The sequence below is a fragment of the Sorex araneus genome, chromosome 4 (assembly GCF_027595985.1).
Source record: "Sorex araneus isolate mSorAra2 chromosome 4, mSorAra2.pri, whole genome shotgun sequence".
NCBI lineage: Eukaryota > Metazoa > Chordata > Mammalia > Eulipotyphla > Soricidae > Sorex > Sorex araneus.
In genome coordinates this window covers 100,760,703-100,787,206 of record NC_073305.1, presented here as the reverse complement: position 1 = coordinate 100,787,206, position 26,504 = coordinate 100,760,703, and the positions used below count along the sequence as shown (strand labels likewise).

The 26,504-nt window shown below is 38.5% G+C and overlaps 1 protein-coding gene across 26 annotated transcripts in view; it reads right to left on the bottom strand.

The window, feature by feature from the left end:
* The window catches only part of RIMS1 (regulating synaptic membrane exocytosis 1), a 512,610-nt gene that overhangs the window by 5,276 nt on the left and 480,830 nt on the right, over positions 1-26,504 (bottom strand). For all 26 annotated transcript variants that reach the window (XM_055136886.1, XM_055136888.1, XM_055136871.1 and 23 more), the window contains 2 exons: positions 3,941-4,079; positions 2,276-2,388 (listed from right to left, as the gene is read on the bottom strand). In XM_055136886.1, the coding sequence (XP_054992861.1) occupies positions 2,276-2,388; positions 3,941-4,079 (252 nt within the window). The remainder of the gene's footprint in view (positions 1-2,275; positions 2,389-3,940; positions 4,080-26,504) is intronic.

The following is a 26,504-nucleotide window of genomic DNA, read 5'->3' as shown; positions in this document are numbered from 1 at the left end:
GGCAAGCTATCAAGAGTATCCCACCTGCATGGCAGAGCCCAGCAAGCTACCGGTGGCATATTTGATATGCCCAAACAGTAACAACAAGTCTCACAATGGAGATGTTACTGGTGCCCACTCGAGCAAATCGATGAACAATGGGACGACAGTCCTACAGTGCTACAGTTATGTACAGTGAGAAAAAAAATGACACTGCTAACACACTCCAAAGAATGCTCTCCTTATAAAGAATTGTCTAGAAAGAACCTTTCTTCTCTATCTCTATTTAAGGTTTTAAAATATCTTTCATGTTTCTGGTCCTAATGAATACTTTTAGGAGAGGTGCATCATAGCTTATAAATAATTTTTTCACAATAGTGACAGAGTGCAAATGATGTCATACTTAAACAGTATTTTTAATACATGAAATGTTTATTGATTTTCTGTTGGCCTCCAATGCTGTGTAAGTTTTGGAAGATCAATTTCACATCATGCTATGTGCATGCTCTGAGGCACTCACCATTCACCAAACAGGCCCCCTTTGCGCACTCTAGAATTCTTATAATTATGCTTTAAAAAAACTTAAAAAACAGTTTTCTTTAGAAAGCAAGAAGTTGAGAAAAGGTATGTTTATTTGGGGCTTGAGTGATAGCTCCGCAGGTACTCTGTCATGTCCATACATTTTTATTTTACTGGCTTTTACACTCAACACTAGAAGCTAGTAGCTATTGAAAATTTTGAAACCCAGTGTTACTGAAGAATACTGAAGAATTTTACTTTTTTTTTTTTTTTGCTTTTTGGGTCACACCCAGCGATGCTCAGGGGTTACTCCTGGCTTTGCACTCAGGAACTACTCCTGGCGGTGCTTGGGGGACCATATGGGATGCCGGGGATCGAACCCGGGTCGGCCGCGTGCAAGGCAAACGCCCTACCCGCTGTGCTATCGCTCCGGCCCCAAGAATTTTACTTTTGATAGTATTATATGTAATTACTTTTCCTTTAAGAAACTTATAGAATTTTCTATTGCTTTCCATTTTGTGAAATTGGAGGATCGCTTGTCTTTATACTGATTTTCATCAAATTTCTTGAGCACTTTATGGTTTAAGCTAGAATCTCAATAGTTATCATCTAGACTATATATATATATATATATATATATATATTGTATTTTCCACTTATCTTTTGGCTAATTTCATATAGAATGTACTTCACTATTAGAAGATTTTTTTTTTCTGGCTTTAGTGTGATCCCTTGAAAGTTCTTTGACACTCCAAGAGATAAAAGTATTATTTTAAATGTTTTTTAGAATCTTCTAATGTCCTTGCCCACCCTCTGTTTCTCTTTTGTAATTGAGTCTAACAATTGAGCTTACTCCTTTGTTAGCTGTTGTGAGAGTCTTACAAGGTGTTTTGGGTCCTGGGTCATTCCAGGTGGTGATCAATGGCCACTAAGTCCATCTTCAGTGTTGCTCAGGGGCCATGTGGTGCCGGGTATTGAACCCAGGGCACCAACCATGCAAGGCATGTGTTACATCATAGGGAGTAATTTCATTGAATTTTTTCATGTAGTTAAAAAAAAAACATACGAATGAGTAAGTTTTCCTTGATGTGATCTAGTGTAGGCTACAGCCTGAGAGTTTTCTGATGATTCCAAGATTTATGATTAACTTTATTTACTTTACATATCTTTAGTTTGAAAACTGTCTTAGAAATTGAAAGTTATTTCAAATCATCAATGCCCTGAATAAAATTCTTACTTGTGTTACTATTATGTTACTTATTTTTAATTTTAATAATCTCTGTCCCAAAGTAAAACAGGTTTTTATCTGGAGGTTTTCTGAAGGGGAGGAGTGGGAAAAAGTGGGAGACAGTAGAGAGTAATGTGCTTAATAGAGAGCATGGGCTTCTCCAAGGGTGTAGAGGGCCCCCCCCCCCACACACACATCCCAGCTTTAGATATGGAAGCATGAAAGTTAACATCCCAGCAGGGGAGATGCGGGTGATTCATGTGGTTGGCCACGTGGGCACAAGCAATACATGGGTTCAGGCAGGATATACGCCTATTTTAAAAACCTTGTTTTGGGGTCACACTGGTTGTGTGCAGGGCTTACTTCTGTCTCTTTGCTCAGGGGTCACCCCTAGAGGGGCTCCGGGGAGACCACATGGGATTCCAGAGACTGACAGTTCGGCTGCGTGCAAGGCAAAAGTCTTACCTGCAGTACCATCTCCCTGGCCCCTATTAATGCAACTTTAAATGACTTGGCAGCATTTGTTTTCATTATAAAACAAATTCTTACCCATTGCAGGTGTGGCGAGGGTTTGGCGGCCAACCAGCTGGGCTGGTCCCAATCCATCAAGAAAATCACTGAATTGACTGTCTGCTCCTAGTCGCACTCCAGGGAATATTAAGCTATTAGTGAAAGGATCAAAACAAAACATTAGCTCCCTTAAGTCTCTTTCCATTAGTTTCCACTTGACTCTTCTTTTTGGAATCATACTTATGTCAGTTTATTTATCGACTCATTGGATTGTTTCAGAACAGAGCACATGAGGATCAGCACTAATAGAGAAAAGGTCTAAACTCTAAACTCTCAACTTAAGACCTGATGTTCTCCTCAGGAAAACTCCGTTTATATATACATATATATGTATATGTGATATTTATAAATTATATATACATACATATATATCATATATATATATACACATACATACATGGGCTGGAGTGGTAGCACAGTGGGTAGGACGTTTGCCTTGCACGAGCCAACCCGGGTTTGATTCCTTTGTCTCTCTCGGAGAGCCTGGCAAGCTCCAAAGAGTATCTTACCTGTATGGCAGACCCTGGCAAGCTGCCCGTGGCGTATTCAATATGCCAAAAACAGGAACAAGTCTCACAATGGAGATATTACTGGTTCCCGCTTGAGCAAATCAATGAACAATGGGATGACAGTGTGACACTGCTCCAGTGCTCCATACATGTATGTGTGTGTGTGTGTGTGTGTGTGTGTGTGTGTGTAACTTGAGTCACACCTAGCAGTCCACAGAGTTTACTCCTGGCTCTGTGCTCAGGAATCACATGTGGCAGTACTGGACTGTTTGTGATGCCAGGTATCAATCTAGGAATGGCTACATGCAAAGTAATCCCTGTATAATTTCTCCCTCACTTACAATATTTTGCTTTCTGGGCACTAGAAATACAAATCTCTACATAAATGTATCTATGACATAAAACACGAGATGCTAATTTTTATATCTGGATCTCTACATATCTGACTGCTCATGAGGATTCTTATGTTACTACTGTTTAAAACTTACTATTTCATGTAAATATCACAGATCATACAAATTCTCATATGATTAAGTTATTAACCTTTAAATAAATTAATAATTTTTAGCCCAAATGGAAGCAAACTGAATTGACCGAAATTTTTCAGAGTTGACTGAAATTTTTTATCAGAAAAGAAATGAAGAAGGTAGATCCTGACCAATTTTCTCCCACAGATGATAAGTTAGAAATAAAGCATGGTAATCCAACATTAATAACAAAAATTTAAGGTGCCATTTTTAAAGCATTAAGCACCAACAACTTAGATTTCAAAATAGTTTGAAGAAAAGTAGAAAAATGGGAAATTAATTTTTACTTCTAAAGTTTATTCAGGTTACGGTAACTAGGTTAGATTATAGGACTCCCTTATAAAATAACTGATTAGCTGTGGCATTTCCACACTAAATGAATGGCAGTGGACTTGTGAACTTTTTTTTTAAGAGAAAGATCAGTTTCTTCACGCTTAACGGAATTTCTTTATCCCTTTGAAAAATCTGTGATGACCATGTGCAACCACCATTCTTTAGACTGTTTGTGAAAGGGTGGTTGAACAGCTGGCTTTTTAAGTTGGCTGCACTATAACGTCATACCGCTGGCTACACAACCCCATGCAGCCCTGAGAGCTGACATCACTTACTTTCCCTCAGAACTGTAACTGTTGATGCTGCCATCGGTAGACTCTCGACTTGGCTGCCTGACCATTTTCCTCATTTCAGCTGCCATTCCTGTTTCTGTGCTTCTCTGTATGGTACTTTTTAACTTCTTGTGGCCCGACTCTGATAGGAGAGAATAAAAAAAAAAAGCTGTTTTGTGAAAACAGTTTGCCCCTGAATTCCATTGATGCTGCAAATACATTGGTTAATTATGCATACAATTAAAAGGTTAATTAGGACAGAAAGTATCTAAGAGAATAATCTGGTTGATGAAATATCTTGGAAAAAGTACATTTGATCATGAAAGGTAGCTTCGGAGGGGAAAGCACTGATGTTCCAGAGAAGCTAAATCTGCAAGAATCAAGAACTCAGTGTCTTAGCGCTGCTGAAATGCTCAACTTCAATGAAAAACTGGATTTGGTACTGAACTGTGATGTGGAAAGATAATACTGACCAAGTTACCAGTTTTCCTCTAATCTGTAATTCTGGGACAGACCTAAAGAAAATGGGCCATGTTCTGTAAAGGAAGTTCTGTGGTGTCTGGAACCAAGCTTGGAGAATACCAGTCGTGGTACTGCCAACTATCAGCAATTGTCATGAAAGGAAAGAGCAATTCTTTGTTTGTTTTTGGGCTACACCTGGCAGTGCTAACAGCTTATTCCTGATTTGTTCTCAGGGATCACTTCTGGCATGACTCAGGGGAATATATGGGGTGCCAGGTATTGAAACAGATTTGACCCTCGGCAGTCAAGCGCTGTACTATTGTTCTAGCCTCAGTATCTTATTGACGACTTTACAGCCCTGTAAGACACTCTATCTCATCTGAGATTGCGCACAGGTCACCCTTGTAGATAGGAGAGGTACTGCCTTAATTCCAGGCTTCACAGTACTCTCAGGGCCTCTGGACTCAGAGGCAGCTGTAGCATCCTTATTTGCACTTGAAGTGTACTGAGGCATCATTTTCTTGGTTCACTTTCAACAACTTCTTTGAGCCAGTTAAAAATGCACTAACCAATGAAAAAAATGCAATAGCCAGTATTTTCTTCATGGGAATGGAAATAAATTTCCAAAATACTTACTTGACTGCATGCATGAGCCCTCTCAGAAGATTAGACAAACATATAATACCTACCATTCATTTTAGACCTACATATTTTATATGGATTCCTGGTTTTACTGTTTTTTTTTTCTTATACAGTATCACTAATATCCATGATAATATATGAAAACATTCTATGGAAAATAGTTCCATGAAATACATACACATAAACTTTCAATTTTGATTAAAATCCTAGATATCCTATATAAAACACTAATTTTACTATCATTTTTGAATGATGGCAACCCTTTGTAAATTGTCTAATAAAATACATAGTTGGCTATACAATATGGAATCAAGACAGAATATATCCTCTATAAAACAGCCAGGGTGACTAACAATGTAAGTCTAATATTGCTTCTCTGCTTGCTATCTTGTGGTCTACCATGGCCCAGGCAGTGCCGCAGAATATAGCTCCTGGATACCTCTCTGCCCTCATCCAACGACCACTGTTCTCCAGCCACACTGCCTTTCTGCATTTCCCCACACTCTCCAAGAATGCGGCTTTAGGGCTTGTTGCTTTATGGTTCGTCGCTTTTGATTTTCTTGCTTTATTCGCTACTTTCACTCAGATCTCTGTGGCAATGTAACCTCCATGTTTTTTGCCCTAAACCTCATCATTCACTATTTCTTTGAAGAGTTTAACTTTTTTCTTTAGAGTACCACTCCATATACTACCAAAACTTCATTTGTAGTTCTTGAGGTAGAATTTAATTTATGCAAAGAGAAGGAGATTGTGAATATTGCTTTGCCTTATCCCTCGTATCTAAAACAGTGTACAAACTCAATTAATGGACAACACTATGCCTACTGTACGATTTTCTGTTCTACTTAGTATAATTCTAATAGATTAAATTATGTCTATGTTTATTTCTTCTTATGATTATACTGTTCCATTTATGGCTATATGGTGTTATAATCAAACCATGTCCTCATTGATGAATTTATGAGATGTGTCCATTTGTTATAAGATATAGTTTTCTTCTTTTTTAAAAAACCTGTTTTTCTGATTTTTGCTTCTTTGGGTCATACCTGGCAATGCCCAGGGTTTACTCCTGGCTCTGCACTCAGAAATCACTCCTGGCAGTGCTGGGGGACATATGGATGCCAGGGATTAAACCCAAGTTAGCTGTATGCAAGGTAAATGCCCTAAACATTGTGCTATTACTCCGGCCCCAAGATACAGTTTTAAGATCTGAAACACCTAGAAAGGGTAGGAATCTGTTTAACCTTGTAGCAGTTTATACTTCTCCCAACATTCATATAGATGTATTTCTACTCAAGGTTTTCCTACTCAAGGTTTAGGGGTTTCTTTTCTTTTTCCTTCCTAGTTCCTGTTTTAACCGCTAATCATTTAGAACTTGTTCATATTGTGAAGACAGGAACTTTACTTAGAATATTCTGAGTGCGATGGAGCTTAAGTATGTCTATACTATACTCCATTCTTTGAGGAAGTTCATTGATGAAGCTGCCATTGTAGAGCAACATTCATACATACATGTGACTATGTCAACATAAAGGGGTAGAAGCAAAACCCAAGATTATCAGAATGTATCAACTACCACTGTACCAAATGTTTCCCATGGCAGAAACAGGCAATAAAGCCAGGGGAGAATATCCAATTTTATGAATAATGATGAATATGATGGCTAGAAAATTAAGGAAAATCATTAATTGTAATCGATGAAGGGATGCTGAAAATGGAGAAGAAAGAGGTAAGTGCATTATCAGTAAAGAGGTTCAAGAAAGAATATTTCTTCATTCATCATTCATCCATCCCATCCAACCATCCATCCATCTATCCATCCATCCATCCATCCATCCATCCATCCATCCATCCATCCATCCATCCATCCAATAAATATTTACTCGGTACCCACCATGTTCTAGAAGCAAATGATACACTGAAGAATGATACATAATCTTGCTAACAAGGAGCTTACATTCTAATTCTAGTTTGAATGCATTCGAGAATAAGAAAGACAATTAAATAAATAAGCAGTATACTTCTGGTAATCAATGTTATGGGGATAAATAGGAGGATGAAAGTGTTAGAGAATGATGGGGTACAGCAGCAATAATTTTATCAAAAATAAATTCAGAGGTTAGAAAGATAGCTCAATGTCGAGAGGTGCAGGTCTAACACATGCAAGGATCTAAGTACAATTGTGGCATCATATACTTCTTTCCACCCCCAGCACACATGACACATGGCTAACTGTAGCATTGTTGGACCCTGTGAAGCACTGTGTCTGAGCACTGACATATTGCCATGTTGCATTGAAATGTCAGGCCCCGTTGACTGCATACAGCTAGGAAAAACCCTTAAACCTCTTGGAGCCCCCTACAACTTGAAAGATAAATTAAAAAGCAAAAGAAGTCAAGGTCCCATTAAACAACAGCCTGTAGGAAGGACACAAATCATAAGAGAATAGGAAAATAGTGTCCACAGAGGGATTCTGGAGGCTTGTATGCTTGTATGTGTATGGGTGTGTGTGGCGGGGGGGCGGAGGGGAGAGGTGACAGCTGTGAGAGTAATGGCAGGTGTCAGGGTGCTATTGTCTTGTCAGTGGCACCCAGTCTTTCCGATGGATGCTGATGCTCTCTCCAGCCAAAGGTTTCTGTCCCCAGAGATCTGAGTTTCTCTGCCTTCCATGGAAGTCCAGGGTTATGGTGGCGAGGACGTTGCTAGGACCTTATGTCTCCTGCAGTTTCTCACAAGTTTCATGCTTGTCATTAATTTCATGTTTTTTTGCAAAGTGAGAACAGAATGAAATAATAACTATCAATTTGCATTTGAAAAATTAGATTATGCTCTCCGAAAGAATGGTTTACCCGCAAGGTGCTTTTAAATTATTCCAACAGTTTTAAACCTTAAAACAGTAACAGCAAGTGTCACAATGGAGATGTTACTGGTGCCCACTAGAGCAAATGGATGACCAGCAGGATGACAGTGCCACAGTGCATATTCCCAAATATATATTAAAGTATATATAGATATTTCCAAGTACGTATAGTTGAAAAAGACATCATTTGCAAGGTTGCTTACTTAACTTTGTATTACATGCAAACTTCATTGATGTTTGACTTTAAATCAGTTTTAATTCCAAGCCTTTTTTCTTAGTCCATCTGAAGGTGGCAAACATGAACTAATACCAGCTTTTTATTTCATTTATGTAACAACTATTCAGTTGTAAGAACCTTGATGAAATAAACAGTTTTATCAAGGACAAAGCAAGTTATATAAACAATTTAGCAATGAATTGCCTCTACTTAAATACATAAGGGTTCTAATATCAGTTGGAATAAAAGCATTGGAAGGAACATAGTTTTGTAGATGAAATTTGGAAATGCATAATTTATACAATAAATATTTGTCCAGAACTTAAAAGGGATTCCATTTTCCCCCTAAATTTTAGCGATACTGCAATGTACACATCTGATAAAACCTCCTGCCCTAAAGGAGCTTACATTCTAGTGAGCATATTGTCTTGCTTTACACTATGCAATTTGACACCAGAAGATGAATTAGAAATTTGGTTTTCTGAATCTACCTTGTGATCATTACATTATGCCACACTTTAAGAAAACAAAGTCTGACCTTTTACCCATTTTCCAAAAAAGGTGTTGTTTATCTAAAAAGGTATATTCATGTTTATATCCTCATTGGTTTATGTAAGTTATCTGAAAAATGTTAAAACTGATATAAATTCTATATAAATACTAATGTATGGTTTCAATTTTTATCACTATATATTGTACATTTATAGCATATCATTACACATATGAAATGTTTTATATCAACATATTAAAAATTAAATGTTAAAATGTATGTTATCTGCATTAAAAGAGCACCATTTTAAAATTTAATGCCATATTATAATTATTTGCATCATTTTAAGAATCATTTATCCCAATGAAAATATAAAGGGATTTTTAAAATGATATTAAAACTGTGATTTGAAACACCTGTGTCCAAGTAGTTTATAAAGATCAAAAGTGATTAGAGAACTAGTATATATAAATATATACTTCACAGACATGAAACAGTAATATAATTAATATAAATCACAACATTTTGGAGAAATATTTTACCATGTTTGGGAAGAAAAACTTACAAACAATGCTACAAAATGTTTTGTATTTTCATGTACAGGATATCTTTTGGTATATAGAGACACATTATACTTACAAACACCTCACTGACATATTCACTCTATAATAATTAACATCAAGCTTCTGTAGCTAAATAGTCATTGCTCTGATTGTTAGAGCTACTACAGAAATAGACAGTATAGTACATACAATAGCATGTTAAACAAATTAAATTATATGATGATCTCAGATATTGATAATCATCACCAAAAATGTGGTTTAAGTTAGAGGGATAGCACTGAAGATAGGAGGATGGGCTTTGATTTTAATTTGAGTGGCGATAACAGTATTTTCTTTCTTTATTAGAAGTCTATATAGTACAGAAAAAACCCAAAGGAATCAGGATTTTAGAGTTACTAGTTGAAGGATAATGTAATTTACTAGGGAGGAGCCCGCTGGAGCGATAGCACAGGGGTAGGGCGTTCACCTTTCACCTGGCCAATCCGTGTTTGATTTCTCCGCCCCTCTCGGAGAGCCTGGAAAGCTACCCGTGGTGTATTGGATATACCAAAAACAGTAACAATAAGTCTCAGAATGAGAGACGTTACTGGTGCCCGCTCGAACGAATCGATGAGCAACGGGATGACAGTGACTAGGGAGGGGAATTTTTGGGGGTAAGGAAAATTATATATTTTTTTAGTGCTTGAGGAGATTCCTCAACAGCTACATAAATGGCAATGTAAGAAGTTTATGTATGAATTAGAATATAAGGGCATATAACAGGGAGAGAAATGGATGGAGGTGTGGATGGATTGGCTGGACAATCAGAGAGAGAGACAAATTGGCAATATTGGACTGCAGATGGAATTAAAATCTATGGTAGCACTGCACTGTAGCACTGTCATCCCGCTGTTAATCGATTTGCTTGAGCGGGCACCAGTAACGTCTTCATTGTGAGACTTATTGTTACTGTTTTTGGCATATCGAATATGTCATGGGTAGCTTGCCAGGCTCTGCCATGCGGGCAAGATACTCTTGGTAGCTTGCCGGGATCTCCGAGAGGGACTGAGGAATCGAACCCGGGTCGGCTGTGTGCAAGGCAAATGCCCTACCCGCTGTGCTATATCTCTAGTCCTATGATCACTGTCACTGTCACTGTCATCCCGTTGCTCATCGATTTGCTCGAGCGGGCACCAGTAACGTCACCATTGTGAGACTTGTTACTGTTTTTGGCATATTGAATACTCCACGGGTAGCTTGCCAGGCTCTGCTGTGTGGGTGAGATACTCTTGGTAGCTTGCCACGCTCTCCGAGAGGGGCGGAGGAATGGAACCCGGGTTGGCTGCGTGCAAGGCAAACACCCTACCCGCTGTGCTATCGCTCTAGTCCTATGGTACTAAATTTAAAAGAGAAAGGCAAAAAAAAAAAAGAGTAAACAGAATTGAGTACTGGGATATTGACATAATGATAAGTCCAAAGAAAGTAGGAATTTTTTTTTAATGGACAAGGGAAAATACTGTGATGATGCAGAAATCAGTATAAAGTGTTTCAGTAAGTAAAGATTTTGAGCAGGAAAAACACATGATCCTGACATATTTTTCTTTCTTTCCAGCACTATCTCTCCAGCGGATCACTGATGAGAGAAGGAAAGCTGAAAGCCTAAGGAAGGGGCTAGTGTGGAGAAGAGAAAAATATGGAAAAACTGCTCTTGTGACTAGTTTGAATTGGGTACTTATGAATGAGGTGAAATTCGAGAAGGTCATGCAAAATTAGGGAAACTGTCTATTTTTTAAGCTGTGTAATAATAGAGCGTGTCTTTATGCGGATGAGGGTGATTAAACAGACAAGGAAAACACATCTTTAGGAATAATATTATTTCCTGGGGAAGTAAAGAAAGATAATGTTTGATTAAACATCTTCCAATTTAAGGAGTCTTCAATGACAAAAGTACTAGTTAATTTCATCAACTGAAAAAATCAGTAAAAACTGTATCACCTAATTGATTTAACAATAGATCTGAAAGATAAATAAAATAATGTCCTATAAATTCATAAAGAAAAACGATAAAGCATAGCCTTTTGATCACCCTGAAAGTAACAATTGGCATTGATGACAGCTATATAAATTAATAATTTATTAAAATATATAGTGTCAAAATACATTTATTTAAACAAGATTTGTGCTTAATATATATTTTTCATTTTCATACATATTCGATGGGCTAGAGGGATAGCACAGTGGGTAAGGCATTCGCCTTGCACACGGCTGACCCGGGTTTGATTCCTCAGCCCTCTCAGAGAGCCCAGCAAGCTATCGAGAGTATCCCACCCACATGACAGAGCCTGGCAAGCTAGCCGTGGCTTATTCGATGTGTCAAATACTATGCAGCTGTAAAAGAAAAGATGAAGTCATAAAATTTGCATAGGAGTGGATCAACATGGAAACTATCATGTTGAGTGAAATGAGTCAGAAAGAAAGAGACAGACATAGAAAGATTGCACTCATATGTGGAATATAATGTAGGAGAGAGATACAAGCTAGCAAAGATGCAACTTCTGGCAGAAATTTTTCTGGGCTTAGTTACTAAAATACAGAAATCCAAAACCTTGTGGCCGCTATTGTGGCCACACGACCTCATAATCTCTTCATTCTCAGCAATGAAAAACAAATTATCAAATGCTTCCTTTCCAGCAGGTCTGACTTTGGGGGGGAAACTCCAAACAATAATAGTGAGTTTTAGGTTGAAATACTGAATGTAATCAAAGTAAAGAGAAATTAAAGTGAAATAAATCAGCTACACAGGTGAGGTGGGGGACTGGGGGGTTACTGTGGTTCTTGGTGGTGGAATATGCGCACTGGTGAAGGGATGGGTGTTTGAGCATTGTGTAACTGAGACTTAAGCCTGAAAGCTTTGTAACTTTCCACATAGTGATTCAATAAAAAAAAAACCCAAAGAACAAAAAACAGTAACAAGTCTCACAATGGAGATGTTACTGGTGCCTGCTCAAGCAAATTGATGAGCAATGGGATGACAGTGACAGTGACAGTTCTTCAACAAACTTATTTATGCTTTGGGTATAAATAGGTCATTTTTGTTGTTAATTTTGGGCACCACCTGGAGATGCTCAGGAATTATTCCTGGCTCTGCACTCAGGAATTATTCCTGGTGGGCTTGGGGTACTATACGGGATTACTGGATCAAACCTTTGTTGGCATTGTGCCAAGCCTTACCCACTGTACTATTGCTCCAGAGCATAAATAGGTCTTTTTAAACATGTTTAAGTATTTACACTTATTTAAGTGTGAAAAGGAAAGAGTCCTACCCCCAACAATCTCTGGTCTAGTATGACAGATCAACAAGTAAAAGCTGAATTGCCGTAAGAAGACTTTACTACACAAATATTATATTATGATATACATATGTATGTATGTAAAGTTCTTAACCTTATGTAAATTGAGTAATATGGAAAGAGGAAGAAAAGGAAAAGAACAATTTTGTGAAACAAAAGATCTGTCTGCTTCTTTTTGTGCCACAGAATGTGTTTTAAACTGCAGAAATCATGACCGAAAAATGCAAATCTTTTCCTGGCCTTTCTTTTAATTCAGGAAGATAATTCTGGTACTTATGATACCTTGAAATTAAACTGCTTAAAATCTGACAGACTGGACTTTGTGAGATTAGAGATTGATAATCAAGAGACCGCAATGCAAATTTTAACTGCGTACAAATGGTGAAGGACTGGGGGAGGGGGTGGTGCTTATCATGTTTAAAATTTTGTCAAGAGCAGCATACGGAAAGGGGTTCAGATGCTAAGGAACATTCATGAGAATTACACTTCCAGAATAACCTGCGTTGAATGGGTGATGAGTGAAAATAATTGTATGTGAAGCCACAGAAGAAATCAATCATGTGGGGGTCCTTGCTTTCATGTTATCAAGGTGCGTGACTACTAACCACTTGGGCTGCTATTGTATTATTGCTGGTCTTAATGAATTCAAGGTCTCAGTTTTTCATATATAAATACATTCAGTTGTGTTATATTTGTTTGTAATTAAGGCATTATTTGTTTTGCCAAACTCAGCTGTGCTCAGGGCTTACACTTGGCTCTGCACTCAGGGATTACTCCTGGTGGTGCATGGGGAACCACTTGTGGTACTGCAAATGGAATCCATGTAGGCCACCACATGCAAAGCGAGTGCCTTGCCTGTACTACTATTCCTCTGGCCCAACATATGTATTTTATACAAAATTCTACAGCAATGCTGTCACAGTTCTCCTATAATCAATTTTTAAAGAAAATATCCATATCCAGGGCTGTGTAGATAAACCAGAAGGTTGAACTGCATGCTTTGCATGAGGGAGTCCCATTTGGTCCTGGCACTGCACTTTCTCTGAGCACTTACCAGAGTATCACCTGAGCAACGAATCAGGAGTATTGCTGATTCGTTGTGTGACACAAAAACCAGGTGTGACACAAAAACCAAAAACCAAAAAAGGAACAAAAAAAAAAAAAAGAAAAGAAAACATGTAGCTGTTCTCCTTCGTTGATATCAGATGCTACTACATAGTTGGTAATTTTTTTGTTTGTGGATCCTCATAGTACGGTACCTTTTTATTTTTTTTTAGGTTTGAAGAAAACAAACAGAAAAGTTCTCTTTGCTTTCTGCCAAAACTTTGGAGTTTATTTTATCATGAGTCAGATAGGTACAAACTTGTAAAAATTTCAGCTGTCTGTAAATTGTTTTTAGAGCCTTGTGGGAGGCTTCTTTGACTTTTATCGCTTCTCATTTGTTCTCCTGGTTAATCCTACAAATCATAAAAGCCAGTATTTCCCTCTCCCCATTTCCCACGGAGATTTATAACTATAAAAATGTAGTACTCAAGTAGTCAAAACAGCATCATCACTAACAGTATTTTTGTAAGATGGACACACTCTTTTGATACTTTCCTTCCAGAAAATATTTTGTATCTTTTCTAGGGATTTGGTGGTCTTCCTTTTTATAACACTCACTTGGCCCCAAAAGAGGTAAAATGTTTTCTTTTGTTGCCATGTACTGGTAAGTCTTCTAAAGATACTGCTTTAGAAAAATGAATTCATCTATATTGAACACTGTCCTGTTTCTTCAGCCTGTTTTAAAAGTCACTTTTTAAAAAATCTTTGGGCCACACTTCACGGTGCTGGTACCCAGGACTTCCTGGCTTTGCTCTCAGGCACCACTCCTGGTGGGGATCAGGGAATCAAATTTGGTCAGTGGTGCATAGGGCTAGTGTCTTACTTGCTGTACTACCTCTGGATGCCTGTGGGCACTCTGTGACTAACAGCTATTCTCTGGTAAGAAACCCGGTTCTCTTTTGTGCAACAGTAATGCTTGCCTGTCGGGTCTGCTTCGCTCATTCAGTCCTATTCTCTTTAGCAAAATGTTTGCTAATGTGGCCCCTATTTCTTTTCTGGCCCAGCTGGTGAACATGTAAGCATAAGCAAACTCAAGATGGTCTTTTAAATAATTTACATATTCAAACTAATAAGGTTTCCAGGAAATAAGTCCCTGAAATATACCATATCCTATTTTGGTTAAAGACGTTCATATACCTCCACCAATGATCCCAGTATCCCTCTCACCACCCCTACCCCACTGGTGGAGGGATGGGTAAATGATCACTGTATGAGTGAAATGCAAGCACAAAAGTTCATAAGTCTATAAATGTACATCACAGTGATTCTCTAATTAAAAAAAAAAGACGTTCAATAGATGGTGGGAGTTGGGGTGGCCAACAGCAGGGTTAGGACTTACTGACTTTATTAAGGGTTTAGGAGTTTCCCAATCCTCAAGGAGAGGTAGAGAGTATATTTCTATGTAGGAAAATAAAAAATTAGAACAGAGAGCCAGAGAGGTAGGAGTAGGACAGGGCGAAGGGGTTTGCCTTGCTTTGTCCGGGCCCAATTCAATCCTAGGCACCAGATATGGTTCTCGAAGTCCTGCCAGGGGTGATTTCTGATTGCGGAGCCAGGAGTAAGCCTTGAACATAGCTTAGATGTGGCTCCCAAATAACAACTGAAATGTAGAACTTACAAGATAATTGCTAATGGTAGCAACAAATAAATACCATTTAAGTGCATTAAGGACAGAAATAGGGATCACTCCTGGTGGTGCTCAGGTTACTATATGGGGGTGCTGCAGATGGAGCCCAGGGTGCATACAAGAAAAGTACCCTACTTAACTATCTCTTGAGTCCTGAAAAAAACTTTAAAAAATATTTTATTTATTTATTTATTTATTTATTCATTCATTCATTTATTGCTTTTTGGTTCACAACCGGCGATGCACAGGGGTGACTTCTGGCTCTGAACTCAGGAATTAACCCTGGTGGTGCTCAGGGGACCATATGGGATTCTGGGAATCGAACCCGGGTCGGCCGCGTGCAAGACAAACACCCTACCTGTTGTGCTATCACTCCAGCCTCTAAAAATATTTTTTTAAAAAGTTTTATCTGTTTATCAAGAAATCAAAAAAGCAATTTATGGTAAAAATGAGTTCCAAGTTCAATTGGTAAATTCAGGGGAGATTTTGCTGAGGGCTTGGGGGAGAGAGAGAGAGAGCGAGAGAGAGAGAGAGAGAGAGAGAGAGAGAGAGAGAGAGAGAGAGAGAGAGAGAGGAAGGAGAGAGAGAAGGAGGAGGGAGGAAGAGAGGGAGGGAGGGAGAGACAGAGAGGGAGAGGGAGAAAGTCCACATTCTCCTGAAGCAAAAACACGAAAAACCAAATGAAAAAAACCCAAAACAAGCAAAAAAAAAAAAAAACCCACAGAGGAGACTGGCCAGATTGCATGTGTGAAGCAAAATGGCTTTGACAACTGCTTGGCTGGCAGCTGAGCTGCAGCCGTACCTCAGAGTATGAACATAACAGGTGGGAAAACAGGCAAATTAAATAAACCATTGTGATCTGAGGGTTGGTCACATAGGCCTAGGGAGTAAATTGGTGGTGGGATGTAACTGATGAAGAATGATCCCATGATTGCATAGGCTATCCCTCTGGTACAAAAGGGTTAACTGTGTGTGTGAGAAGCCAGTCAACTGCCATCTGGTTGCTTTGCTATTGCCTGCAGTTAGAGTGAGAGTAGCAAGACAGAGGTGCCAGGATCTACGGAGCCAGAGAAAAATCTTAGAAATAAAGACAAAACATTCAGTGGTGGGGACGGAGAAACAGTTCAAGAGGAAGTGAGTTTGCCTTGCATGCAGCCACCCGAGTTCAATCCCTGGCATCCCACAGGGTCCCCTAAGCACCACTAGGAGTAATTCCTAAGTGCAGAGTGAGGCACATCCCCTGAGCATTGCTGGGTGTGAAACAAAAAAAAAAAAAAAAGTGGTGCAAATGATGGTGGTATAGTGTGTGTGTGTTTGTGTGTTTGTGTGGTGGAGGTTGGGGAGGCATTGTTAAAAATAGGGGCAGCTCACATAGAGAAGGGAACACCAGGTAATGTATGGTTTGAGGACCTGCATGGGATGGAAGATGAGCAGTGAAAATAGAATATAAACCAAACACGATGTCCACGCAGTGCCTCTGTTGCAAACCACAACACCCAAAAGGAGAGAGAGATCTAAAGGGAATGTCCTGTCACAGAGGTGGGGTGGGGTGGGGGAGATGGGGTGGGAGGGTGGGAGGGATACTGGGAACACTGGTGGAGGGGACTGGGCACTGGTGGAGGGATGTAAACAAAATGCAAATATGAAAGCTCATAAGTTTTTAACTGTAACTCATGATGATTCACTAATAAAAAAAAATTAAAAAAAAAGAAAAGACCTGTCACCGTAACAAAAAAAGTGGATCTTTAATTTTCATCCTGTAACCTTCCACCTTAAGAAAATTAAGCGAACAAGAACTTGAACTATGCCTTATGATTTAAGCCGAACATGTGTGCTGGTGAAGGCGCAATTTGGTGATCAAAGCTTACCAATATGCAGACTAGCATTAACGATATCTTTGCAAATACAGGAAACTCAGTGAAAAACTCTGTCTGGCACAGTATTTAATGATTCTGAAGCAAAGACTGAATGTACTTAAGCAGATACCTAAGCATAAAAGAATGTAGAGATTAACATGCATGATGCATATTGTTGATACTGATTGACACCTTCTGTGTTCCTCAGATCTTGATATTGCTTGTTATTTTCAAGGCAGCATCATGACTATTCTGTCTACACACAATGCCTGCCCCGACTGTTTAAGTTAGAAATGCGTTGCTAACCATACCAAAATGCTTCACTTTGGTTCAGTCACTGGATATAAAATGTTTATCTTCTCCCCAAAATTTATTTACTGAAATTTAGTATCAAATATGATAGTATCTGGAGGTAGAGCTTTGGGGAGGAGAGGATAAGGATGGGGCTGTCATGACTGGGATAAAAACATTTATAGGGCCAGAGAGATAGTACGGGGAGTAGGTAAGATGCTTGCCTTGCACGCAGTTGACCCTGGTTGATCCCCAGAAATCCATACTTTACCCTGAACACTACAAGGAGCGATCCCTGAGCAAAGAGCCAGGGATGAATACTGAGCACTTCTGGATGTGGTGCACCCAACCCCCCCATACCCCAATAAAAAGCATTTATAAAAGAGAAGCCAAGAGCTTGCTTTCTCTTCCCACTATGAGAGGTTACAGAAAAAGGCAGGCCCACCTATGAACCAGAAGTGTGTCAGACCATGCCTGCACCTCAGTCTTAGAACTCTGAGCCTTCAGAGATGTGAGAAGCTAACTCTCTGCTGTTTGTAACAATACCCAGTCTATGGTATTTCCCTCATAACAGATCAACAGAGACATTAGCTACACCTTAAGAAATGGTGACTAATGAACAATGCCAAGATTGTGGGCTTGATAATCTTTTTCTAGAAGGCAAGCAGGGAGATAGATGTTAAAAACAAACCTGACAGTTTTTTATTTTTTCATTAGAGCAGAAGTAAATTTTAATGATCATAAAATACTGGAGCTAATACATTTTGAAACTTTTACAATGTTACTGCAGTAAACAATTTCATATCGCCAATATTTAAAGCACTTAAAGATCAAAAGAATGCTGAAAATTAACACTGTACTGAAAATTCTAAATGTAATTGATGGACTGAACTGGCCCATTTCAGAACAGAACAGAGCTGAAAGTTAGCACCACAGTTTTATTAAAAAAATTTTTTGAGGGGGAGGGGGGCCAAACCTGGCAGTGCCCAGAGCTTACTCCTGCCTCTGTGCTTAGGGATCACCCCTGATGGGGCTTGGGGAACAATATGGGGTGCCAGGGATCTAACCCAGGTAGCCTCGTGCAAGATGAATACCAAATCCGCTGTACTATCTTTCTGGCCCTAGCACCAGTATTTTAAAATATGTGATTTTAACACTTAACAAATGTTTTGCTTTAAGAATCCAAAGTGAGAAAGATTAAACCTTAGCAGTGGACAGCTTATCCAGCAGCTTAAGGACAAACAGGGTTTGAGCATAATTTTTTGACTCTGAAGTCTCTGGTATTATGTTAGAGGAAAATCCCATTTTGTAAAAGCAAGACAGAACAATGAAAACAAAAACAAAAACAACAACTAAAAACAGCCCTCAACATAAAAGCAGTGGACTGTTCCTTTATTCATCAGATTCTCTCAGAGAGAACACATATTGTTACACTTCACTTGTTCACACTTAAAGGTATTCAAACCCTGGGATTGGAGAGATAGTACAGTGGGCAGAACACTTGCCTTATACATGGCTGGCCCAGGTTTGATCCTTGGAAGCTCAAATGATCCCCTGTTCCTACCAGGAGGGAACCCGAGAATCCAGATGTAACCCCCCCAAGCTCCCTCAAAAACACGACCCTAATTTTTCAAGTCTAACTTTCAAAGAAGTTAGTACTTCTTTGCTACAAAACTTTTTATACTACAGGTGGTGCAACTTGGAGGCAGCCATACAGTATGCTCAGAGTGAAGAGAAATCACTCAGGGTGGACAGAGTCAAGACACATCAGTCTTCTGTCTAGATACAGGAGGCTTTGGTTTGCAAATCTTACTGAAGTACTATAATGAAAGGCTCTCAGCAATATTTCTGAAATTATCTCTAAAAATTTACAAATGGAGAAAAGTAATGTATAACACTGGTATTCTAAATTCTAAGATGATTTCTTAGAAATGATTCTTAGGTTTCTTTACAAAATAAATGATAATAAGTCAGATTCTAAGTTAATCTGAGAGAAAATAAAGGAAACTTTTTTAATGAGTTTGGAAATTTGATCTACTCTTCTTGGAGTTAAAGGCAGAAAAACTTAAAAATAAAAATAAAAAATAAAAAGTAAATAAAAATAAAGAAGATAATCATTGGGAAGGAATAAGTGAGAATTATCTCAGAAATACATTAAACAATTCTGATATGAAATGACATTTAATTTTGTGAATGCTAAACACCAGACAAATAAACACCAGTAAGTTCAATTGTAGAAAGAGTTACAGTATTTCTCTTTAACCTTTGCATGGTATTCTCAAGAACACCACAATATAATGTTGTTATGGAGAATGATTTTTCTGGTTTTCTTAAAATCCATCAAATAATACTTATGTTTAGAATAAATTCCACTATTTGCAAAATACTTTCAAATCACCTATAAAGGAAGTGTTAATTTTGCCTTATGAGCATTGGCAATTAAAACTAGGACAGCATAAGGTGGGTGTCAGGGTGGGGGTGCAGATAGACAGCAGTGAAATATATATGAAAAATATTTGCATAAGAAATTACTTATTAGACCTCTGAGCAAGGACAGGATGTCCCTGGTGGTCCTGGCCTCAGGCAGGGTCCATGGTCTCTTCCTGAGCACTCAGCACTGAACAAATGGCCTTAGGCAAGAACGGCTAGAGGGATCCTTTGGCCCCCTGAGCACAACTTGAATAACCCCAGCCCCCCACAACAGAATTATCCCATTAGAGACCCACAGACCAATATACACACAGAAGAGAAAAAAATAGCTGCTTTTATATTAAAAGTACTCAAAATACCTTAGGCCAAAGTTAAACTGACAATTATAGTTAAAAAAATTTAAGTTGTTCGTGAAATTTTCTCTCTCCTTAGGACAAGAAAAAATCTCTCTCCTTAGGACAAGGCACATGTACTTTCACATTAAATTTTTCCCCCTAAGAAAACAGATTCCTCTTACCCATCCTTCTTCCCTACAAAATAAATTCTTATCAATGTTAAACCTCTCCCCCTTTTTCTGTATTAAGAGAACAGTGTTCCTCTCTTTCTTTGCAGCATTCCTACTACTCTCCCTTTTTTCTGTTTATTCTTTTAAATTTTTCTCCATAAATATAGAACTTCAACATTTCTTAAGTGTTTATATCTATATAGAGTTATCTTCCACACAGTTTTCTTACACACATACACACATTCATAGTTTCCCAAATCTACCTACCTACATATCTGTCATCTACCTATTTATTTATCTTATGCATTTACTTAGATTTGTGACAAGTTCTGTAGGTTAAAAACTGAAAGAGGAGCTGGAGGACTAGTGCAGTGGGTGGGGTGCTTGGCTTCTACACAGCTGGCCCAGGTTTGATCCCTGGCACCCCAGGTCATCCTCCAAACCCACCGGAGTGATCCCTGAGTGCAGAGCCAGGAATAAGTATAGCCCCCCAAAAAAACAAACAAGCAGAAAAACAAAACCTGAAAGAAGTATGCAATCTGGTAAGGATAGAAAATGGATAAATGATTCTAATTCAGTAGAAAATGAAGTGCCCAGGTGCATACTGGGACAAAGGACCAAGCACCTGTTTGAGTAGATTAATGAGCCTAAATCCACAGAGAAAATTATACCTTCAAGGTACTGTCCTTAGTGAAAATTCTCTTTGTTTCGCTGGCAGCAAGTCCTCCCAAACAGGAAAAAGCAGGGCTGGTATGGTTTTATTCTTAGCTCATCTTCCTGTTTGTCTTGTTTTGTTTTGGGCTATACCTGGCCACACCTTTCCGGGTGTACAATTTCTCAGGCCCTCTTTATCTTTCAATTAACTTTTTCTCCTGCAACCTGCATTGTTTCTCTCCAGGATTTATCTTTGAGACAGATTTTTTAGTTGTCTCTGAGGATTTCCTTAACTCTTGACCAAAACTGGTATCTTTGGACTGTAATGGTATGGGGGAACCCATCTGGGTTGACTGCATGAAGGAATATGCCTTAACCCCTGTGCTCTCTCTCTCTCTCTTACTCCACTTTGCTTAGTTTTAATTCTAAACTTTAAACATGATTCTGCTACTTTCATCTAAGAAATACTACCACCAGTACGTTGAAGCTTACGACACACTGCTTTAGTTTAGATGGTCTTAGACCCCAGTTAACTGAATCAAACAGAAATCAGGTATGGTGTTACTTAAGGTGCATAAACGGTTGACTTTAAATTAGGGAGTCTGTTTCAGGTAATCTGGAGGAAATCAACTCAATCAGCTGAAAGGCTTTTTATGCAACCAGGAGGCTGCCCTGATGAAGAAGATCTAAACCCTGGACTACAGTTTTTGTCACAAATCGCTTTCATCTCTTCTTCCCCAAGACCTACACTCTGGATTTCAGATCTGCCTCCTTAGCCTCTTGTTACAAAGCGCTCAATATTTTATCTCTCTCTGGCTAAACCCTGACTAGAAGATGCTTGTAGACCCAAACTGGCTTTCTTCACACATTTTGCATTTGTGTAAAAGGCAGCCTCATTTCCCCATTACCAAAGCAGGGTTGCAGTTCTTCTTAACTGCCCTTACCCACTCCCCCTATTCCTACCTTCTTGCTGCCTTTATTCCCTCCCTACTGAGTTTCAGTCATTTCGTCTGGCCTTATACAACCATGTCAGAATAAGTTTCATAAGTCCCTGGCTCTAGTGTTACAGTCTCTCCCACACGTCAGCATATCTTCCACCATGCTTCACATTTGACTCCCACCAGCTTTGACCTATTTCCCTACACCCTACACCCCCAAACAACTTCTGCTCCAACAAGCTGCTGAAATCTTTCTTCCTCAGCTGGAGCAGACCTTTATATCCCACCAAGCTTTTCATACCTAGTTGAGAGATACATCTTTTCTTTGAACCTGTTCTAAGCAAGTTTTAGTGGCAATGATGCTGCTCTCTCAGCTCCTACTTTACTCCCTGCTATGCAAATTGGCAAGCAACTATGAACTGCTCTGAAAAAAAAACAATAGATTAATGCACTATGCAGTGAATAAAAGCTTTCACGAATATGTAACCTTTTTTTTTTTATTTTAATAACATGCATCTGTGTCTCTCCCTTCAGCACTTTCCTGTCAGAGTGGTGTTCAGCTAATGTTTATCCAGCGAGCAGCTGACTGAATTTCAGTAGCTAAGGCTTAAGCACATTAACTATCTATCTTTTTACAGAAGCCCAAAGAGGTTCCTATGACTTGGTCAATTAGGTAAAAATAAATTCTGAACCGCACTGATTCTGTACTGCTGGTCTTATCCAGAGTTGAAAGTGTGATAGAGAAAAAAAGAAACCTTTTAGCTAAGGTAGAAAAAAAGTTCTTGCTGTACATTAATAATAACAAAAGACTGAAAAGTCAAAGACGTTTTTCTCAGTTTGTGAAGCATGAGGATGACATAAAACAAAGAGAGATTATGTTTTCTTAGGATAAATGACTTAAATTGGAAACGAAGAGAGGGAAAGATAGATAGCTACATATTACAGCCATTCTAAGTATATTTATGCCTCCTTCCCAAGGATGAATCCTATAATTGAAGTTAACGTTAAGTGTTAAATAAAACTAAAAATTAGAAATTACTCCCATATAAGATAATCCAGAATGTACAATAAAAGTATAAATAAAGTGCAAGTGAAATATAGAAGGCTCCATTCTCCAATAACTTATAAAACCCTTCGTATATAAAAAAGTGTCTTCTATCAGATTTTGGTTTACAGTCCTTTTAGAAGGTAAACCAAGGGGGAAAATTTCCAATAAATATTGACTTTAACTCATAAATCATACACTTAGCTCCTAGAGAAGAGTTCTATTTTTGAATATATTTATATATTTGTCCTTTTCCACAGTGTTCTCTGAATGGCTCTGTCATAAACTTTAGTGATCACTACATTTCCAATTTGACAAGAGTACATGAATAAATAAAATGAACTAGGAAGAAACTTACCAGAAAATTCATCTCCCCACAAGACTATATTAGAACACAAAATAAACCTATATTTAGAAAAAATTAAATTGAAACTTTCTAAGTAATAAATTGAAATTATTTAATTTTTATTTTTTCCCTTTGATTTAAGAAAATGAAACACTGAGAACTGAATAGTTTAAATAATTGGAAAAATATCATAAGTAGGCAGTCTCAGAGAAAAATATCACAGTGTCTTAAATAAAGGCGTTCATATAAATCAGGAGTAGTAATTCACACAAAACTTTCTATTCTCTTGTGAGAATATACCAAGATGAGAGGCAAGGTTTATGGGGTAAAAATAGAAAATATTTATAATTTCCAAATGCAAAGTAAATATATATTTTTTGATTTATAAAATAAATGCCATACAAAATATTTGCACTTACTTGTGTGCAAAAGGGCTGTAAGGTATTCAACACAGCTGTTGTAATACTAAAAAGAAATTGTTTTAAGCAAAATTATAAATTTATTATAACACTGAAATATGTATTTAAGTACTAGTGAGTTAAAACACTGCTGCTTACTCTCAAATCCAGCTTTAAAATCCTATAGGTCTAGATACAAAGTTGTTATATCTCAACATTACAACTTTTTAAGTATACTTCTAGAAGTGACATTCTCTCACAAGTACTTTATCTTCAGCTTAATAAATATTTTTTCTCTGCCATTCAACTATTAGAAACCTTAAGTATATAACTACATTTGTTTGAAAACTGTTCAACATCATTGAATGCCTGGAACACAGATAATTGACTTTTGCTTTTAGTTTAATGAAATGTTATAAATTAAAAATAGCCTATTAGAACTTATATATGGAACAGAGATAGACTTACCTTGATTATCTTGAAAAATGTAAGAATCAGCATTAAATTGTTTTCTGGGAAAACTGAAATCCAAGGAAGCTTTGACCTGGTTTAAATAACTGTGCTGTCTCTGGTAGAATATCAGAGTTCTGCCTGCAAAGTCTCTCTCTCTCTCTCTCTCTCTCTCTCTCTCACCCTTTCATCTCCTCTTCCCTCCCCCCTCCCACTCTCCTTTCTCTCAAATGCAGTTTGATTAAAATGCTTCAGTCAAAAGTTTTTTTTTTGTATAGCTTACTATAAGCCCATAGAGTGAAAATCACTGAAAATATATACTGTTTATCATCACATAAAGTTGTAAATAGCGACATAGTTGCAAAATTGGAAACAAACTCTAAAATAAAAACATAGTTGAATGAAATGAAATGTTGCTTAATGACATTAAATATTAAATAGCTTCTCTAATTTTGTTACACATAATAGAGTTCAGGGAATAACATAATTTCCTGGCTTCTTAGATAGGCAGAAGGGTCCCATAGTCCCAGAGGCAGATGCGTGCACCAGGCTTTTTAGACAGGGAGAAGGGTACCCATTTGGCACTTGTAATGTACCTGTAATACACTGAAGCTCTCAAAAGGACCACTTTCAAAGGACACTTTATGAAGCATTCACAGGACCCAACTGCTTTCTCTGCTCCCTTCGCTTTCCATCCTTCTTCCAAAGGATAAAAATTAGGGTATGAGAAGTAGCAAAACAGAGAAAAAGAGAAAGGCATGGACTTATTTTTTTTTCTTTTTGGGTCACACCCAGTGATGCTCAGGGGTTACTCCTGGCTCTGCACTCAGGAATTTCTCCTGGCGGTGCTTGGGGGACCATATATGATGTCAGGGATTGAACTCAGGTCGGTCGCGTGCAAGGCAAAAGCCCTACCCTCTGTACTATTGCTCCAGCCAGGTATTTTTTTTTTTTTTGCTTTTTGGGTTACACCCCGTGATGCACAGGGGTTGCTTCTGGCTCTGTGCTCAGGGGACCATATGGGACGCTGGGAATAGAACCCAGGTCGGCCATGTTCAAGGCAAACACCCTACCCTCTGTGCTCCGGCCAGGTATGGACTTTTGTTGAGACTTACATATCATGCCTATGTGTAGTGCCTTAAACCAAGTCTAAGAATTCCTCATCAATAATTCCTCATCTTCATCATCTCTCAGTGTTGCTACATTTTACTTGTTTGGGAACAGGGAGGCAAGAGTTAAGTAGTTTGTAGTTAGTGTTAAACTATCACCACCAGCAGATACCTTCGACCAATCCCAACAAAAGCAGTCAAACCAAGGCCCAAGTCCTTGAAAACCTATGGTTTCTTTAACTCTTTACAGACTTTTCATGACCCCACGTTGAAGGAGGAAAAACTGCAGCACTAATACCATTTGACCACGGAAGCATATTTCGTGCAGCACCTCCTCACTTCCACAATGACACCGGAGAATTAAGATCTGCTCTTTCTCTTCTTCTCTTCGGAATATGCCAGGAGCGTGGAAAGGTGGTAAAATCATACTTCCTGGTTAATGCAGAAGCCAGCCAGGCTTATGCCCGCTGTCCAAGCATAATATTGATACCATGACCCACTTCAGCCTCCAAGATACTCACTCTAGTTTGGAAGGTAAGTTATAAAGTTAACACATGTTTTTAAGGAGTAGAACAGTACACGTCAAATAAGATTCAATCTGTCTCTGAACAATTGCACATGGTATTTTGGAATTCTCATTAGACTACTATGAAACAGAATGGCGGGGCCAGTGTGATAGCATAATGGGTAAGGTGCTTGCCTTGCATGTGGCTAACCCTGGGTCTATCCCCAACACCATATATGGTCCGGTCCCTTCAGCCCATCTGGAGTGATTAACTCAGAGACAGGGTGGTCTCTAAAAAAATAATTTATTTTAATGGCAAAGAATGAAAGTCCAAAAAAGTATTGCCTAGAGATACTATGAAGAGTGACTTATCTACTGCTTATACCTTGAAATGTATATCTGGATTTCTTGCATCAGGGAACATTTATACATTGTGGAAGTACTTGTGTTGGGACAAATAAAGTGAGTTGAGTTAATTTGGGATTTGGGGCTGGAGTGATAGCACAGCGGGTAGGGCATTTGCCTTTTACTCGGCAGACCCAGGTTCAATTCCTCTGCCCCTCTCGGAGTGCCCGGCAAGCTACCGAGAATATCTCGCCCACATGGTAGAGCCTGGCAAGCTACCTGTGATGTATTCAATATGCCAACAACAGTAACAAGTCTCACAACGGAGACGTTACTGGTGCCTGCTCGAGCAAATCAATGAGCAACGGGATGATAGTGACAGTGACAGTGATACAGTGATA